This window comes from Pinus tabuliformis, chromosome 9 (genome assembly GCF_031772625.1).
Source record: "Pinus tabuliformis cultivar Carrire ecotype Pingquan chromosome 9, CPIR1, whole genome shotgun sequence".
Lineage (NCBI taxonomy): Eukaryota > Viridiplantae > Streptophyta > Pinopsida > Pinales > Pinaceae > Pinus > Pinus tabuliformis.
The window spans coordinates 497,570,836-497,589,974 of NC_142307.1; the positions used below are offsets into that span (position 1 = coordinate 497,570,836).

Consider the following 19,139-nt stretch of genomic DNA (forward strand, 5'->3'; position numbering starts at 1 on the left):
ACCTTTTGTACTTGGTTGTAGAATTGGAATTGATATAATTTCAAAGTCCAGTCTCTCTTTAGCTGTAATATACATTTCAGTGAGAGATTCCAGACGAACATCAGAACACACTTCAACATGTCTGATGTCTAATATAATTGTTTTTCCTTTCCATTCATCTATTCCACAGGTAAAAGTTTTGGAGTCTTCACTTCGAGCCTACCCGGATCACATAAAAAAAATAAATGATAATCAATAAAACGAAATGTGTTATATTAACAAAGAAATTTTATATATAAAACACTTTTGATGGAAATTGGAACTTGAATACCTTATGTGATGCACAATTCTTTTGAAAGATGTGATCAGCGCTTTCCTCTTCTCTAGTTGCAAACATTTCTCCTAAAATTTCTATATTGCTCCATTGATTTGTCTCTACAAGTTGCTTCAGCCTAAGGAATTTTCCACAATTAGCCAGTACAAATTCCTCCATTTGACGTTTTGACAAGCATTTCCAACATGAAAGGTATCTACCATCCTTCCCGTCTACAACCACCATAGCACTCCATTGCCTATAAATCATGTTACCGTCCTCATCATCATCATCTGAATGTGACTCTGAGTCTGGGTCTAACTTTAACTGTGATGCTTGCTCCATATTATTAAACAATGCTAAGATATCCATGTTAATAGGAGCATAACCCAAAATTTTGTTTTCAACTTTCGTAGGCAACTTGTTAAAATGTTTGCCAATATAAACAATTCTAAATTGTATTTGGATGTCATTTAACGTCTCCTCAATTAGAGGCCAAAGGCAGTCAGAATTGAAAATTGCACGGTTATCTAACATAACAAGTATGGAGGTGTTTGGAGGACAATTAAATAAATGGAACGGCTCCCCTTTTCCAGGAGTGAGAAGGCCATCTAAATCTGATAAAAATTTCTTTTGAATATTGGTCGTCTCCTCTTCCGACAAATCCTGAAGCGAAATATAAAGTGAGTGAAAAAGGTAAAACGACATAGTCCATATATATTCTATCATAAAATTTTGACATAAGATATTCATCCAAGGTTTTGGATTACTACAAATCATTTCAATGAGTGTTGTTCTAGCTCCTTAATACAGAATCCTTCCCAGGCAGTTTTCAACAGTCTGATATTTACATATATTTCGAAATAATGACTTGGGAAGCCATTTTATGGTTGTACGATCCACAATTTGACTTACTGATTACCATTTCTTTGAAGAGTTAAAACAGAATTGATTTCAAGTATAACAGCTATGACAGGCTCAAACCATAATTCTATGATGATCAGTGCTCTTAATATTCTTCTCTACTGTAAAGCTATAAATCCAAATATTATATCTGACCCTATTTGGCACATACACATTGTCAAATGTCTAAGGATGGCATTCAATGTTATGAACAAAGTTTGCATACACAGCGGAACATTCAGAATATCTGAAATAGTCATGGAGGAAGAGTTGTATGAAGAAGAGAAGGAGGTCCACGGTTTGGAAGATAAGGGCAGTGCCCCTTTCCTAACCAGAGCTGCCTATGAAGAAGCATTATCCAAAGGCATTGCTCATCAGTTTGTTGTACCTGCAGAACAACAAGCTTATCAGCAGAAGCAGCAAGTCCTCCCATCCTCAAAGAATCTAAGCCTAAAGCCAGCACATCTTCTAGTGACTATGCAGATCTGCAAACTACCAAACTTGCCACCCAACCCAGTGACCAATAAGGGACAGGAAAGCTCCCCATCATCTTTAGTCCCTCTACCTGCTCAAAAGACAATCCTTCAAAGTTGCCCCCTGAACTTTGAGGCAGGCCATGATTCAAAGCACAAGGCTGATACTGATCATCTCAGTTTTGATATTCTGATGCCTGCTCAGGTGGCCTCCACACAGATTGAAAAGGCTGCTTGTCAAATGATAGAGGAAGAGGGTGCACAGTCTTGGAACTCCTCCTTGGATGTGGATTGTTCTAAGAAAAATAAAGGAGCAGATGGTGTCTTTGTGTCCTCCACACATGAATACATTGGTACACCATTTATACTAATTGTGCAGGCCACAGATGACAAAGACAAGTACATAGCAACCGTGGTTATTCAGCAGGTGTACAGAAGCTCTCATGAAAAACATCCAAGGAGGAGAGCATATAGAAGGGAGATAAATTTGATCCATATCTACCTATTAAGCTCAAATGTCCTAAACTTTTTGAGGTAGATGATCAAATAAATCTAGTTTTGCAGCTCTATGAGGAACCGACCGAAAGGAGGAGAAACAATTTTGATGGCCCATCAGTTGGCCATTTTTTGAATATTTATGTGGTTTAGGGTCCTCAGGCCTTAATGATTGTAAGCATTTTCTTTTACAGATTTTAGTGGAGACTTAGTTTCACTCCATGCCCAATGGATAATAGGCACTGTTTTTAAGCTTGTTTTGTATGAAGGCATTGGTCTGCAGTTCTTGAGACCTCCCAAGAAGGATCTCATCCCCAGAAGGAGCCAGTGTTAGCTCTGCTACAAACTTCAACATTTGGAGGACCAATTGTCAGCTCTGCCATGTGTTTATGCTTAAAAGGAGCTCGCAGCAGTCATCTACCTTCTCCTCCTTTAATTTTCTCATACTCTCCTTGCCCCGTTACCTCTGTTTCTTACATAAAACCTCTACATTTCCCGTTTACAACCCCCCGAAATTCATTAAAGACCATATTTCCTTAGCCCCGGGCGTCGAGTTCAAACGGTCATATGACTGTGATCGTATGACCGTGCGCCTTTCTTAAGTCCCTTTTCCCTCATCGCAAATCGGCAAATCGCATAAATCGCTATAAGGCTATGCCCCTTGTCTTTCGCCGACGCGATGTCGTGATCGCTCCTCCGCCGTTGATCGTCCTGATCTAACGGTTTTCATCTATTCCCCCCACATGTTAAACTGCGTTCAGTTTCCCGCCGTCCGATCGTCCATCTCCCAATCCAACGGTAATCGCTCGTCCTGCGCCCGTAAACTGCTCATGATTTAACCCGCGGGAAAAGCAGTTACCCCGCCGTCACATCCGACATGCGTCACTCGCTGACTCGCATTGCTCCCCCTCTGTACGGAAACCGCCGCAGCTCCAAAGGTGGTGCGGGGAATACCGCTTACCGTCATCCCACCCGTCCTCGCGCGTTATCTCCCGCGTGCTTTCGCCTTCCGATCGCGATCCAATGGCCCTCGTTTGTCCCGATCTCACGTCTCCTGATAGCCACTACAAAACAATCCCCGTCGTCGATCCACGCGATCCAACGGCTGAGTTTTATCCCCGTCATAGCCATGCTTTCACCATGCTGCCCATGTCCATAACTTGTCCAGTGTACCCGACGGAGGAAGGAGGCCAAAATCCAGTACTTGGTGCATTAAATCCTCAGCAACTGCATTTAACAAGAAAGCATGGCCGAGAAGGAAAAAGGACAGCCTCGAGCAGATCACAGCATTTACCAGTTATGGATCATCTTTCAGTCAACACTACAGAATAGAGGGTTCCAACGACAGAGGAGGACTGGGGCGCGTTCAAAGTGCCAGAAGAAGGACAAGACCCAATTCGTGTGCTCGGCTCTGGCGAAGCGTAGAGCGAACCAACCCCTAACAAAAGTCTGTACAAAGGGAAGGTTGTCGAGGTGCTGCCTCATTACCTCTGAGGTCCAAAGCTTCAAGTGAGCCGCTCTGTAGCTCCTGCCTCGGATCCTTCCAACCAGAACGCGGTCTGTCGTATCCATGGTGTCGCCCCCTGGATATCTTCCCCAAGCGTGATGATGACTTCTTCACCTTTTGGTTTGAAGCACTTGCGCTTCTTACTTGGCCTAGCAGCGTCTTTAGAGGAGTTAGGGCGTTCCTCGAGCGGAGAAGGGTTTGAGGGAGGGTTTCCAGTGCTGAGATGTTCGTCCGTAGGGATAGGTTCCGAGAGTGGGGGGACTGCTGAGTAGCTACCCGATGGAGGTGCCACTGACGCTGTTGCTTGAGGGGTCCCTTGTACCAGGGTCGAGTTGCCAGGGGGTTTGTTTAGAGAGCCGACAGACAGGGTGGGAGGGTAATGTGAAGATTCATCCGCGGGATTAGGGTGAAGGTAGTCGGACGCAAAGTTAAATGCGGAGGGAGACTGTGGCGGGGAGGAGCATACCGACCATACCGGAAGAGACTCGTAGAAGGTCATGGTGGAGCTGGAGGGTCCCGAGATCAAGGGCAGTCTAGCGATGGTGGTCGTTAGATCACAACAAAAGGGGAGAAGGTCTTCCGTGACGGAGCGAGGAGTTGTCCAGATGTTAACGTCCTCCAACGGGTCCTCTGAGTAATCCACTATGTCTAGCTCCATGACTGTTCTGAGGAGTTCTCCATTAGCTGCCTCCAAGACTATCGTAACCGTCGCTACAATGCAATGTCGAGTAATAAGCAGGTATGCAGTAAAACAGGGCGAAAGACGAGGTTACAAGGCCATTACGGTGAGCTAAGTCGAGTTACGAGAATCACCACGGTGAAGGTGACAGGAAGTACCACATGACGACAAGTAGGGTGCAAGTGTGGAGCAGATAAGCTGCAAAAACCCTAGCCCTTTTCAGACTGTCACTGCAGCTCCATTTTTCATCCCTCTCTATCCTCTCGCCGGCCAGATATCCCACAACTCCACTCTTCTTCCTGCATCAGCATACCTATCAATTCCTCAAAAGTGGGAGCTTTCTCCCTTGGTGCAATACCTGCTATCATTAGGGCAAAGGGTTGATAATCAAAAAAGTAAGCACTTTCAACTGCTATTCTATGAAATTTTCTTCTGTTCTCCTTCCTATATTCATCCAAGGTTTTGGATTACTACAAATCATTTCAGTGAGTGTTGTTCTAGCTCCTTAATACAGAATCCTTCCCAGGCAGTTTTCAACAGTCTGATATTTACATATATTTCGAAATAGTGACTTGGGAAGCCATTTTATGGTTGTACGATCCACAATTTGACTTACTGATTACCATTTCTTTGAAGAGTTAAAACAGAATTGATTTCAAGTATAACAGCTATGACAGGCTCAAACCATAATTCTATGATGATCAGTGCTCTTAATATTCTTCTCTACTGTAAAGCTATAAATCCAAGTATTATATCTGACCCTATTTGGCAAATACACATTGTCAAATGTCTAAGGATGGCATTCAATGTTATGAACAAAGTTTGCATACACAGCGGAACATTCAGAATATCTGAAATATAAGAATGTCCATCATGGAATAATATATATATATATATATGAATGTTTGAATACAAGAGATATATAAAATTATTACAACTGAAGGTCCCATATATATACCTAGTTGGGTACCCTTTCATGAACAGTCATGTCTTTTGACACATACCTCTTCAGTGTGTTAATCATTGTTAACTATTTAATTATTAATTATTTAAATTCATAACATTGTTTTCCCCTTTAAAAAAGCTTTGTCCTCAAAGATTATTAATGAAAAATCTTGATATGTTTTTATGTCTCGTAATGTCTCTTTGTCTCCTTAACTTGCGGAACTATCATCTTCGATGATACAAGAGGATATGACCTTTTGAGTCTAGTACAAAAATGTCGCACAGTAAAATGATTTAGCCATCCCAAATTAATCTTTTGTGGAATCTTCCAATTACTAGAAACTTTAGATGAATTGTTATCATAAGACTGGATTATTGTGCCATTGATGTTCTTGGGAACCTAAGTCATTTGTTTCTTGTCTGAGTGATAAGAATTTGCAAATTGGTTGAAATGTCTGCTTTTATGATTTGGGTGTCGATAAGTAGCTCTTGTGATTTGATCTCCCCTTACCCTGTTTGTGTCAATTTCTTGATTTACGTATCTGATTTCCTTCACATACTGAAGTTGCTTGGTTTAACAGTTGGATCTTCACTTGAAATTTCCATCTTTTGAACTACAACTTCTATGTACATCTTCACTTCAATTGGATTGGGATCTTTTTGAATTGTGGCATTATCTGGATCAGTGTTTGTTCCCTTTTCTTCGACTTGAATTTCCACATCTAAAGATTTTGATGCATTTTGAGTAAGTTGTTCTAACTTGTCGTTTAGCGACTTCTTATCACTATTAAGCTTCTTTATTTGTGTAAGTAGGAGAAATGATTCATCCATCTTCAGAAAGATTTGTAACTAGCCCTGAAAGCCAACATGGATTTAAAGATGTGGATTTGGAATGTGAGATTGAGATCTCATTTACTTCTATGTTAACTATTTTGGACAAAACGCACGAGAGTACCGGAGAGGTTAAAACGTAATATTATAAGTATTTTCAATTTCAATAACCTGAGGCCATCCAAATTATTATATCCATCCATCCATTTACCAGCATTGAGGAATTCACGCCATCCTACTCCAATTACAATATAGTTTTCTAATAAATTACAACTTATATGAACACAAATTATTCTGATCATCCAGAGGAGGAGGGGGGCATGCCTTGAAGAAGAGGAGCCGCCTTCTTCATTCTTATAATCGATTATGATTCAAGAAAAGGAGACAGGTGAGGTGATGGATTTTTAATGGGTTGGAAGTCATGATTATCATGTCAAGCGTTTGGACCAGAAGAAGATGTTGATGTCATGTATTCTTCTTGTCCTGCAGTTGGAGAAGCTTTGGCAGAGGGAATGCCACTTTCACCTTGAAGTTCTGAAGAGGACAAACAGAAGGCATATCGTATGGTGATGCAAGACAGATTAAAATTGAAGGGTCAAACATTTGGGGATATGGAGCATTATCTCTTTGCATACGACTCTCTTCCTGACACGTGCAAGGATCCGTTTCTTGACATCTGTTCATTTTTTAGTGGATGGGATTGGAACACAGTGTCAGATATAGTGGGAGAGACTGAGCTAGACATACTAGAAAGGAGAGCCCTTGTCACTAAAGGCAAAGATGGGGTTGCATGTATACACGATGTCATTTCGACAATTGGTCTCCAAAAGACAGAGAAATTGAGATTCAAATTCACAAGTGCTAGTGAAGTTGAAGAGTTCCTGAATAACAACGAAAATGAAGATAAGGTACCAAATCTTTCAAATCATATATATTTTGTTTTATACAAATATGTGTGTTTTTGATGACTGACTCAATTATATTCAATAATGGCTTGCAGTTCATTAAAGCGATCAAAGGCATCTGGTTGAGCGAAAACAAGGATCCATTGCATTTAAATGCATCAAAACTAGACTTAATGCATAGCTCTTTGAGAATTCTTGCACTAGGAAATTTAATAAAAGTGGCTGGTAAATGCAAGAAAGTATTTGAAAATTAGGCTTTTTTCCAAGCTGGAATTCCCCAGCTCCCCTTTGATATTTTGAAGGCAAAGAAGTTGACTTTTTTAAGCTACGAACCTGCGACTTTAGATCTACCTGAGGCAAGTCTCTTTGCATGATGAGTCCCTGTTTTTTCACTGTCCATTAATAAAAATATGATCTATGAAAGCGAAAAGATTGATTAGTTCTAATGATTTGGTTAATGTTTTTCACATAAATTATTGCATAATTTCAGATGCCCTCGAATCTCAAACATATAGAATTTCATGGAAGGCTGCATTCCGATGCTTCGGAAATCTCTTCAAGGTGTCTTAGACAGCTCCATAACTTGCGAATACTAAGGTTAATCAGCTTTGTTGAGATGAGAAAACTACCCGAAGAATTGGGTGATCTAGTAAAGGGTTTGGAAGAACTCTCTCTTTCATCTTGTGAATCTCTGGAGGAACTACCAGGATCAACTTCAAACCTTCAATCTTTAAAGGTATTGAAAACGGATCATTGTTCAAACTTGAAGCAATTGCCAGAGGGATTTTCAAAGCTTCAATCTTTAGAAGTGCTGAGAATGGATTATTGTTCAAGTTTGGAGCAATTGACAGAAGACTTTGGAGCATTAAATTCTCTGCAAGAACTCAATTTAAAGGGTTTCACTGAAGTTTCGCTATTTTCTCTTTTAAATTTTTAATATGTAAATTCTCTTGATCTTCCAACTACAATTTCTCGGTACAATAGATTACATTGTCTTGTAGGAGCGATCTTGGGTGTTCAACTTGCAAACTGGATTATGCTTTCTCCACTTCTTGAGCCACAGTTTTTTATCAAAATCTGCCTTTTGGCGCTCAAGTGTCATAATTAATTGCTTTATCCCTTCATAAAACTTAACATCTCTTTCTAAGGATCGTTTTTGTGTGTCACTTTGATATTCAACAATTTCATATTTATTACTTTATTAGGAAACTGTGAGAAAATAAATTATATGGTCAAAAGATATGACTGTTCATGAAGGGGTACCCACCGAGGTAAATATATGGGACCCTCAGTGGTAGCAATCTCATATATCTCTTGTATTCAGACATTCATATATAAATTATTCCATAATGGACATTTTTATATTTCAGAGCTTACTAAGGTATCTTTCATGTTTCCTTTGAGCATTTGATAAGTTTTCCCATGTGCCACAATTTTGTCCAAGATTGTAATACAGATGACTACTTAGGTGTTGGTTTCTTTGGACTTTTAGCTAATTCCAAAAAACAAACTTTGTGATTGGTCAATTTTTGCAAGAGTAGTAATTTGTTAATCAATTTGAAGAACACAAGGAAAGCCATTTCATTTTTCAGGCTTACTTATTTCATTTTTAAATTATGGGAGAACAGGTTTGTCTCTTCTTTACAACTTCGCTGGTAGATGAGTCAAGGGGTAATAACTGAAAATTAGCTAATTGATTATGTTCTAATTACTGTTGCTTATAACTTTGGTGTACAAATATAGTAGAACCATCTTTATTATTTTGTTTGTGCACCACAAACAAAACCATCTTTATTATTTTGTTTGTGCACCACAAACAAATTATTTTGTTTGTGCACCACAAACAAAACCATCTTTATTATTTTGTTTGTGCACCACAAACAAACAAAATAATAAAGATGGTTCTACTATATTTGTACACCAAAGTTATAAGCAACAGTGATTAGAACATAATCAATTAGCTAATTTTCAGTTATTACCCCTTGGCTCATCTACCAGCGAAGTTGTAAAGAAGAGACAAACATGTTTCTCTCATAATTTAGAAATGAAATAAGTAAGCCTGAAAAATGAAATGGCTTTCCTTGTGTTCTTCAAATTGATTAACAAATTACTACTCTTGCAAAAATTGACCAATCACAAAGTTTGTTTTTTGGAATTAGCTAAAAGTCCAAAGAAACCAACACCTAAGTAGTCATCTGTATTACAATCTTGGACAAAATTGTGGCACATGGGAAAACTTATCAAATGCTCAAAGGAAACATGAAAGATACCTCAGTAAGCTCTTTTCCATGTAGCTTTCTGTATGCTTTAGTCCACTTCACCTTTCGAGGGTTACGTTTCATTTTGAAATTCTTATGACATTTGGAACGGCAAAACCGGAATATCTGAAAAAGAGAAAAAATTTAAGAGACAACATTATCTAGTTAAAGGCCTATCTAATTGATTTGTAGCAAGCTATGAAGAAACTAAAAAACTGCAAGATATGGTGTTCTTGGATAGCTTAAACTCAATGTAAAATGTTAAATAATTGAAAAATATGCAAACTCAACAGAGAGAGTCATGTGACCATGGAATGATATTTTCATCATATTGGATGGAATATTCGCACTTTAACGCGTCAGATATTTTCAAATCCTCGTCATCTTTTTAAATTTTTACCGAGCTGTTTACCGAGAGGAGTCTTTGGCATGGCCTGGCCTGAGCAGGCAGCTCAGGTTCTTGGCGTGTGTGAGCTGAGTTGCTGCTCAGGCCTACGCCACTATCTTATAAAATGGTTCCGACAACCAACTCTCTAGCGCCAGCCAGCGATCTATTTGTCCTTTTTTATTTTGTTTTCAGTGTTCTCTATTGGCATGTTAGATCTGTTAATGGATCTTTAAAATGTGGTTTGGTTTGGTTTATTGTGCGATCTTTTCAAATTCTTCAGTGAATTAGGGATAAACACAATAGATAGGAATATTATAATAGAATTATAATATTATACCTATTGTGTTTAGCCCTAATTCACTGAAAAATTTGAAAAGATCGCACAATAAACCAAACCAAACCACATTTTAAAGATCCATAAACAGATCTAACATGCCAATAAAGAACACTGAAAACAAAATAAAAAAAGACAAATAGATCGCTGGCTGGCGCTAGAGAGTTGGTTGTCGGAACCATTTTATAAGATAGTGGCGTAGGCCTGAGCAGCAGCTCAGCTCACACACGCCAAGAACCTGAGCTGCCTGCTCAGATCAGATCATGCCAAAGACTCCTCTCGGTAAACAACTCGGTAAAAGTTTAAAAAAATGACGAGGATTTGAAAATATCTGACGCGTTAAAGTGCGAATATTCCATCCAATATGATGAAAATATCATTTCATGGTCACATGACATAGTGCCCCGAGTTCTACCACATTATCATCACTGGACTAAAACCTACGGTATGGTTGCGTACTGTTCCTCTGAATTTACTTATTGGGTTGGCATAATTACATGGGCTTGGATGTTACATGTCATCAGAATAGCATGCGAAGAAGAAAATAACTAATGCTTTAATTAGTATGTCTACATCTCTTAATTAGTGCAAACACCAATTCTTCTCATCTTCTTGTCCCAATTGCTCACCCTCTTTCCATAAGCACTGTTTCAAGAGAAAATACTTCACTGCTGTTGCTATCGTCCATGGCTTTTGGAGTACCAACCAAGGAACTTCCGATGAAAAATGCTGAACCATATCCAATACATCACCTTTTGTACTTGGTTGTAGAATTGGAATTGATATAATTTCAAAGTCCAGTCTCTCTTTAGCTGTAATATACATTTCAGTGAGAGATTCCAGACGAACATCATAACACACTTCAACATGTCTGATGTCTAATATAATTGTTTTTCCTTTCAATTCATCTATTCCACAGGTAAAAGTTTTGGAGTCTTCACTTCGAGCCTACCCGGATCACATAAAAAAAATAAATGATAATCAATAAAACGAAATGCGTTATATTAACAAAGAAATTTTATATATAAAACACTTTTGACGGAAATTGGAACTTGAATACCTTATGTGATGCACAATTCTTTTGAAAGATATGATCAGTGCTTTCCTCTTCTCTAGTTGCAAACATTTCTCTTAAAATTTCTATATTGCTCTCTTGATTTGTCTCTGCAAGTTGCTTCAGCCTAAGGAATTTTCCACAATTAGCCAGTACAAATTCCTCCATTTGACGTTTTGACAAGCATTTCCAACATGAAAGGTATCTACCATCCTTCCCGTCTACAACCACCATAGCACTCCATTGCCTATAAATCATGTTACCGTCCTCATCATCATCATCTGAATGTGACTCTGAGTCTGGGTCTAACTTTAACTGTGATGCTTGCTCCATATTATTAAACAATGCTAAGATATCCATGTTAATAGGAGCATAACCCAAAATTTTGTTTTCAACTTTCGTAGGCAACTTGTCAAAATGTTTGCCAATATAAACAATTCTAAATTGTATTTGGATGTCATTTAACGTCTCCTCAATTAGAGGCCAAAGGCAGTCAGAATTGAAAATTGCACGGTTATCTAACATAACAAGTATGGAGGTGTTTGGAGGACAATTAGATAAATGGAACGGCTCCCCTTTTCCAGGAGTGAGAAGGCCATCTAAATCTGATAAAAATTTCTTTTGAATATTGGTCGTCTCCTCTTCCGACAAATCCTGAAGCGAAATATAAAGTGAGTGAAAAAGGTAAAACGACATAGTCCATATATATTCTATCATAAAATTTTGACATAAGATATTCATCCAAGGTTTTGGATTACTACAAATCATTTCAATGAGTGTTGTTCTAGCTCCTTAATACAGAATCCTTCCCAGGCAGTTTTCAACAGTCTGATATTTACATATATTTCGAAATAATGACTTGGGAAGCCATTTTATGGTTGTACGATCCACAATTTGACTTACTGATTACCATTTCTTTGAAGAGTTAAAACAGAATTGATTTCAAGTATAACAGCTATGACAGGCTCAAACCATAATTCTATGATGATCAGTGCTCTTAATATTCTTCTCTACTGTAAAGCTATAAATCCAAATATTATATCTGACCCTATTTGGCACATACACATTGTCAAATGTCTAAGGATGGCATTCAATGTTATGAACAAAGTTTGCATACACAGCGGAACATTCAGAATATCTGAAATAGTCATGGAGGAAGAGTTGTATGAAATGTTTGCTTTTATGATTTGGGTGTCGATAAGTAGCTCTTGTGATTTGATCTCCCCTTACCCTGTTTGTGGCAATTTCTTGATTTACGTATCTGATTTCCTTCACATACTGAAGTCGCTTGGTTTAACAGTTGGATCTTCACTTGAAATTTCCATCTTTTGAACTACAACTTCTATGTACATCTTCACTTCAATTGGATTGGGATCTTTTTGAATTGTGGCATTATCTGGATCAGTGTTTGTTCCCTTTTCTTCGACTTGAATTTCCACATCTAAAGATTTTGATGCATTTTGAGTAAGTTGTTCTAACTTGTCGTTTAGCGACTTCTTATCACTATTAAGCTTCTTTATTTGTGTAAGTAGGTTTTGATCATGATTCTTTAGATGAGAAAGTTCTTCGTTTTTTGAATTGTTGACTTTATTCTTAGTGTCTTTCTCCTCATCTTGTACACATTTGATTTGTTCTAATAACCTTTGATTAAGGTTCCTTAAGCCTAAATTATACTCTTCTTGTTTCGATAGATGTGTCTTGAGTTCCTTCTTTGTGACCTTAGCCTTCTTGACTTGTGCAAGTAAATTTTTCATTGTGGTCTCTGAGGCAAAAAATTTCTTCATCCTTTTTTATTACTTCCTTATAATGCATATCCTCAAGATATTTATATTTTTGTTTCTTGTTTCACTGAAGTTTCGCTATTTTGTCTTTTAAATTTTTAATATGTAAATTCTCTTGATCTTCCAATACAATTTCTCGGTACAATAGATTACATTGTCTTGTAGGAGCGATCTTGGGTGTTCAACTTGCAAACTGGATTATGCTTTCTCCACTTCTTGAGCCACAGTTTTTTATCAAAATATGCATTTTGGCGCTCAAGTGTCATAATTAATTGCTTTATCCCTTCATAAAACTTAACCTCTCTTTCTAAGGATCGTTTTTGTGTGTCACTTTGATATTCAACAATTTCATATTTATTACTTTATTAGGAAACTGTGAGAAAATAAATTATATGGTCAAAAGATATGACTGTTCATGAAGGGGTACCCACCGAGGTAAATATATGGGACCCTCAATGGTAGCAATCTCATATATCTCTTGTATTCAGACATTCATATATAAATTATTCCATAATGGACATTTTTATATTTCAGAGCTTATAATCAAGACGTTGATTCCCTTCCCAACAAGGCAGTGAATCGGAAAGCTGGACAAGTAAAATAACTTCAAAATATATATCAAAAATCGATACCCTAAATTCACCTCCTTTGAACGGGGTCAATTCTCATTGTTCCAAAAGTCAAATCAATCAAGTGGCTACATCTTTCCATAGGTATAAGAATCAAGTGATCGTCCAGCTCAGGTCTGACATCAGAATTCTAGATGATCTTCATAGAGCATATTGGAAAATCTGCAGCAGAAAGAAGGATATGCACAAGTTCTCAGATTTGGAAAAATATGGGCCGAGAGATTCGCATAAGGTAGGCTTCAGTGAAATCAATAACATAATTGACTGCACTGGTCAGAGCTGCAATGATAATTGTGACAAAAATAAGCTAGAGAATGGTGCCCAGCGACACGAACAGAGCGTGAACAACAAAACATTTAAGTAACATTGGGCTAACAGGTTTCATAAGAGAAGCAGTTTTTGTGACATTAAATATAGAGATCGCACAAAGCGCGCATTCTCTCATTTCACTAAGTTTGGTCCGAACATCTTCGTTTACAGATTTTGTATCTGGCAATTTCTAAGTAGCGATCGCAGAACTAACTGTAGTGTTCTTCGCTGGAGGTGTCCAAAAAACTACTTCTCATTTTCCCTCCAACACGTTGGCAGAGATATCGCTATCTCATTTCTCTGTTTTTGTTATTTTTATGTTAATTCTCGGCCTGTCACTGTGGTTCAGCTTGCGCTAAGTGTTTTCCAAGTTCTTTCAGCTGTAGTAATCTGCCCCATGCTGGTGCCTACATCCGTCTGCCTTCAAATTTTCCTGCATCCTCTCGATTTCTCATCCCCTCTAGCATACTGATACTTCCACGTTGTCTATTTTTTTCTCCCATTAGCCTCTTCTCCATCGGACATCTGCTCCAGCCAGCGTTCAAAGTAAATCTGCTTCCCAAGTACTTCTCGATATACAAAAGACCTCTAATCAATAGAGATCTTACTGATATCACCTTCAGGATTTTCGCTCTTTGCCCTCTCCCCTTCAAAAGTCTTCAAGCTAAGCACCGAATCGAATACAAGAAGATAGTTGCCCTTGCTCCCATCATGTCAGGTAACCCTCTTGACCGAATCGAACTCAATAACAACTATGCTCTCTACAAGGCACGTTGCTTCATGATCGGACACTTCATATAATATTTCAATGAGCTCAAAGCTTTAGTGGAGTATAAAAACAAATCTAAAAAGAGGAAATTTGAGAAGCAGAAAACATAAATAGAAGGGTTAAAAGAGAAATGCCAACATCTGGAAGAAGCAATAAATTACATCAAGACTTTGAACCAAAGTGAGCAATGTGAAGCCTCGACCAAGTTAACCGACAAAAAAGACAAGCATACAGACGATTCTGTCAATCAATTCTGTCAATTCTGGTGACCCATCAGTTAATTTGTCATGCAATGCAAATTTTGCTTTATATTAAGACAGTTTCTCCGACAATATACTTTGTATGTTTTCCAAATTTCCAGAAGCATAAATAATGACCTAGAAACCAGGACTGCGTTCCCATTTTATTCCAAACCCACTGAACTACAGTACATATAGAAGGTGGAGCTCAATGGTTTTGGAACAAAATATGAACACAATCCCGTTTTCCAAGTCACTGTTCACGCTTCTTTAAATTTGAAAAATATAACTATATTGTCGAATGAATTGACTTAGTAAAAAACAAAATTTACATCGCTTAGATAGTTATCTAAAGGATCACCAAAATTGATTAACAAATTCATCTGGAAGCTGGTCTTTCTTGTCACTGAGCTTAGTCGAAGCTTCGTCTTGCTCGCGTTGGTTCAAAGTCCTGATGTATTTTACTGCTTCTTCCAAATGTTGGCATTTCTCTTTTAGCCCTTCAATCTCGACTTTCTGCTTCTCGAATTTCTTCTTGTTGGATTTGTTTTCAGACTCCACTTCAACCTTAAGCTCATTGAAGTATTTGATAAAACGTCTGATCATGAAGCAATGCGCCTCATAGAAAACATGGTTGCAATTGGTTTCGATCCGATCCAAAAGTTACCAGACATGATGTGTGCAAGAGGGATTCCCTTCTTGTACTCAATTCGATGCTTACCCTGAGATCTTCTGACGGTGTGAAAGCATAGAGTGAATGTTCTAAAGGTAATATCCGAAAATTTCCTATTGGTCAAAGATCTGCTATAAATTAGGTAGTGCTTAGGAAGCAAGTTTACTCCAAAAGCTAACTAGAGCAGATGCCCATGGGAAAGAAAACTAATGGGAAACAGAGAAACAGCGTGGAAGAATCAGTCTGTTATAAGAGACAAACTTTTGGCACTAAACGAGAGAAACAGAGTGGATGAGAAAATCTAGAGGCAAGTAGATGTAAAAACCGATGTAGGACAAATTATCACCACTGAAAAAACTTGTAATGCCCTTAGCGAACGCTGAACCACAATGACAAGCCAGGAATTAGCATAAAAATAACAAAGACATATATGAGACAGGAATACCGATACCGACGTATAGGAAAGGAGAAGAGAAGCTATTGCTCCTTGAATAGGTCCTCCAACAATGAACACTACACCAAGTTCTGCGCGTGCTGCTGAGATATTGCCAAATGAGATATTGTGCGCTTTGTGCCATCTCTGGCCTTAAGATCACAAGAATTGTTTCTCTAATAAAACCTGCTACCCCACTACTGCTTATATGTTTGCTTTTTCACTCTTTTCGTGTCGCTGGTCACCATTCTCTAATTTATTTCTGCCACAATTATCATTGCATCTCTGACCACTGCGCTCCTTTCTGCACATTATTTGACTGGAGCCTAACTTGTGCGAATCCCTTGGACATGTTTTTTCCAAATCCTAGAACCTATGCGTATCATTCTTCCTGCTGCGGATTCTCCACTCTGCTCTATGAAGATGATCTGAGATTCTATTGTCAGACATGAGCTGAACGATCACATATTTCTTTTGCCTTTGAAATGTTGTAGCCACTTGTTTGATTTGACTATCTGTACCTGCTGCGGATTCTCCACTCCGCTCTATGAAGATGATCTGAGATTCTATTGTCAGACATGAGCTGAACGATCACCTATTTCTTTTGCTTTTGACATGTTGTAGCCACTTGTTAAGAACAAACCCACCTTGGTTTTCAAATATGAGACTGGGCAAGATCTTTTTCAGTCTATTTTCCAAAAATTTTGTAATGATTTTATAAGATGCAGTACATAAAGAGATTGGCCTGAATCGGTCAAAAGAGAGGGAGTTTGGCTCTTTGGGGATGAGCATCATATGAGAAGCTTTGGTGTTTTCTCCCATCTTACTTTTTTTTAAAAACATTTTTCACCATTATTACAGTGTTTCTTTATTATGTCCCAGTGGGTCTTGTAGAAGGTGATGGTGAAGCCATCTGGCCCGTGGACTTTGTCCAGATGTATGCTCCACGTTGCTTCTCTTATTTCCTCTTTTGTCACCTCCTTCTCCAGCTCACTGTTTTGTTGATCGTTGATTTTACTATTAACTTGCTTTAGGAATTCAACGTTGTCCAGTGTTTGTTCTTCTGCTGTATGAGGGTTTTGAAATATCTATAAGTTGCTTCTTTAATTTCCTCCATCTTTTATTTCCTTCCCTTCAGCTTGAATCTTGTTAATTTGGCTGCCCACTCTTCTTAGCTTGATATTATTGTGAAAAAATAATTTATTTTTATCTCCCGCTTTTAACCAGAGACACCTGAATTTTTGTCTCAATTCCTCCTCCTCTTGTCTATTCTGCTTGTAGAGTTCTATAAATATTTCTTTTTGGTGAACATGTTCTTCCTCCATTGCTTGCTATTTTTTATTTTCGTGACTCCATTTTTCCAGATTCTTATGCAGCTCAACTTTTTTGTTTTTCTCTTTTAGAACGTTCTCTCCTTCCCAATTTTTTATTTTTGCTCTTAAATTTTTTAACTTGGATTCCCAAACGAAGTGGGGGGAACCTATTACATCGAATTCCCAACTGTCATTTATGATCTTGCTAAACTCATCCTTGTTGTCCCAATTTTTATTATATTTAAAATGGATCAGCCCATAATTCTCGAACCTGTCTAAAATCAGAACCACAGGTTTCTGGTCGAAGTCTATAGCATGTATAATCTTTCTCTTAATGGCTGAAAACCCTGTAGCTATGCTCTCTTGAATTAAGATCATGTCCAATCTTTTTTGGATGTTTTGAGTTTCGGCTCTTTTATTGCTCCAAGTAAATTTCCCATTACATTGAGGAATGTTCAGAAATTTGTGATCTTCTATAATTTCTTCCTGAGCTGCTCTAGAATGGTCATTGAAGTACTTCCCTTTCATTTTTATTCTATTTTCCGAATTAAATTTAGATCGCCTCCTGAAACCAGCTTGTTTCCTTGACATTCTTGCATCTTTTTTAACTGAATCCCAGCATAGTGTTTTGTCCTTGTAGTGATTTGGAACGTAAATGTTTAACAATGAGTACTCTTCATTTATGGTTTTATTTTTGAGATCTGTTCTCACCCACCAGTTATTAAGTTTTTAATTAGTGAGATCCCACTTCCATGTGTTCCATATTGTAGCAATACCTCTTGAAGCTCCAATGGAGTCTATCGATGTTCCTTCAAAACTTTTTTGTTTCTTCACTAATTTTTCAAATTCTTGACTGGTCACTTTAGTCTCTTAGATCATGAAAATATCTGGTTGTTCTTGCCTTATTATATCACGCTCTGCATTGATTTTTAGAGAGGATCCCAAACCCCTGCTGTTCCAAGAGACCAAAATCATTATTTACTTCATTTTTGGTAAGCCCTGATCTTCTCCTTCTGCTTCCCCCACTTCCTTTTTGTTTAGCCAGGAAAAAGTCCATTGGTTGTTGGATACCCGTAGTCATTTCTTTTGTTGTTGCCTCATCTCTAATCTCTTTATTCGATTTCCTCCCTACCTTTTTTGGCAGCTCTGAAGTGTTGTTGGATTCTTTAACTTTGTTTCCTGTAAAGATTCGGTGAATGGTAGGTGGAGGGGATGGGAAGTTCTGTATGGGGGAATGGATGACAGTTAAAGTTTTGTTTTGAGTAGGAGAACGAGGGAATGATGGTTCTTCTTCTTCTAAGGTTTCAAAAGGTTTAGATGTCGAGAGTATTGGCTAGACCATGTTGAGGGGAGGAGTGGGGATTGCAACAGCATTTTCAAGAGGTTGTTTGGGCTTTGGACCAAATTGTTTATTATTGCTTTTCTTTCTCTTAACTTGTTCCCAGGTGCCTTCATTTTCTTCTACATTTTCAGCAATTTCAGTTTCTTTTAGTTTGTTACATCTATTAGCAAAATGACCATATTCATGGCATACCTTGCATTTGAATGGGATTTTCTCGTAGTCCAGCCGCTGAATATGAGTCCACTGGTCCACCTTGATATTTATTGCCTCAGGAAGGCCCTTCCCCAAATCCACTTCTACACAGACCCTGGCGCAAGCGTCCATATTGTCCTTTGGTTCACATCTGTCAATGTATTTGACGATTGCTTTGACCAATTCGTCTCCCCAGCAATGTAGTGGGAGATGAGGCAATCTGAACCAAACCAGCACAGCATTTGGGATGTCCATCTCTGGATTGAAATCTGAAGACCATCTATTCAAGTATAGTCCTCTTGAATCCATAAAATATGGACCGCTTCTAAATATTAGATTTCGATCTTCATTGGTTTCGAAAAAGAATGTAAATATTCCCTGCGACAATCTTATTG

The 19,139-nt window shown here is 38.2% G+C and overlaps 1 protein-coding gene and 1 long non-coding RNA gene across 4 annotated transcripts in view; both read right to left on the reverse strand.

Moving 5' to 3' along the window:
* LOC149149383 (uncharacterized) overlaps positions 1-19,139 on the reverse strand; it is a 386,921-nt gene that overhangs the window by 233,880 nt on the left and 133,902 nt on the right. The gene's annotated exons all lie outside the window — the stretch shown is intronic.
* LOC149149387 (uncharacterized) lies at positions 10,337-11,760 on the reverse strand. The gene is made up of 2 exons (XM_089439091.1): positions 11,071-11,760; positions 10,337-10,958 (listed from the first exon to the last, which is right to left on the reverse strand). The coding sequence occupies exons 1-2, from the start codon at positions 11,758-11,760 to the stop codon at positions 10,593-10,595; spliced, it is 1,056 nt and encodes a 351-aa protein (XP_089295217.1). The 3' UTR covers positions 10,337-10,592.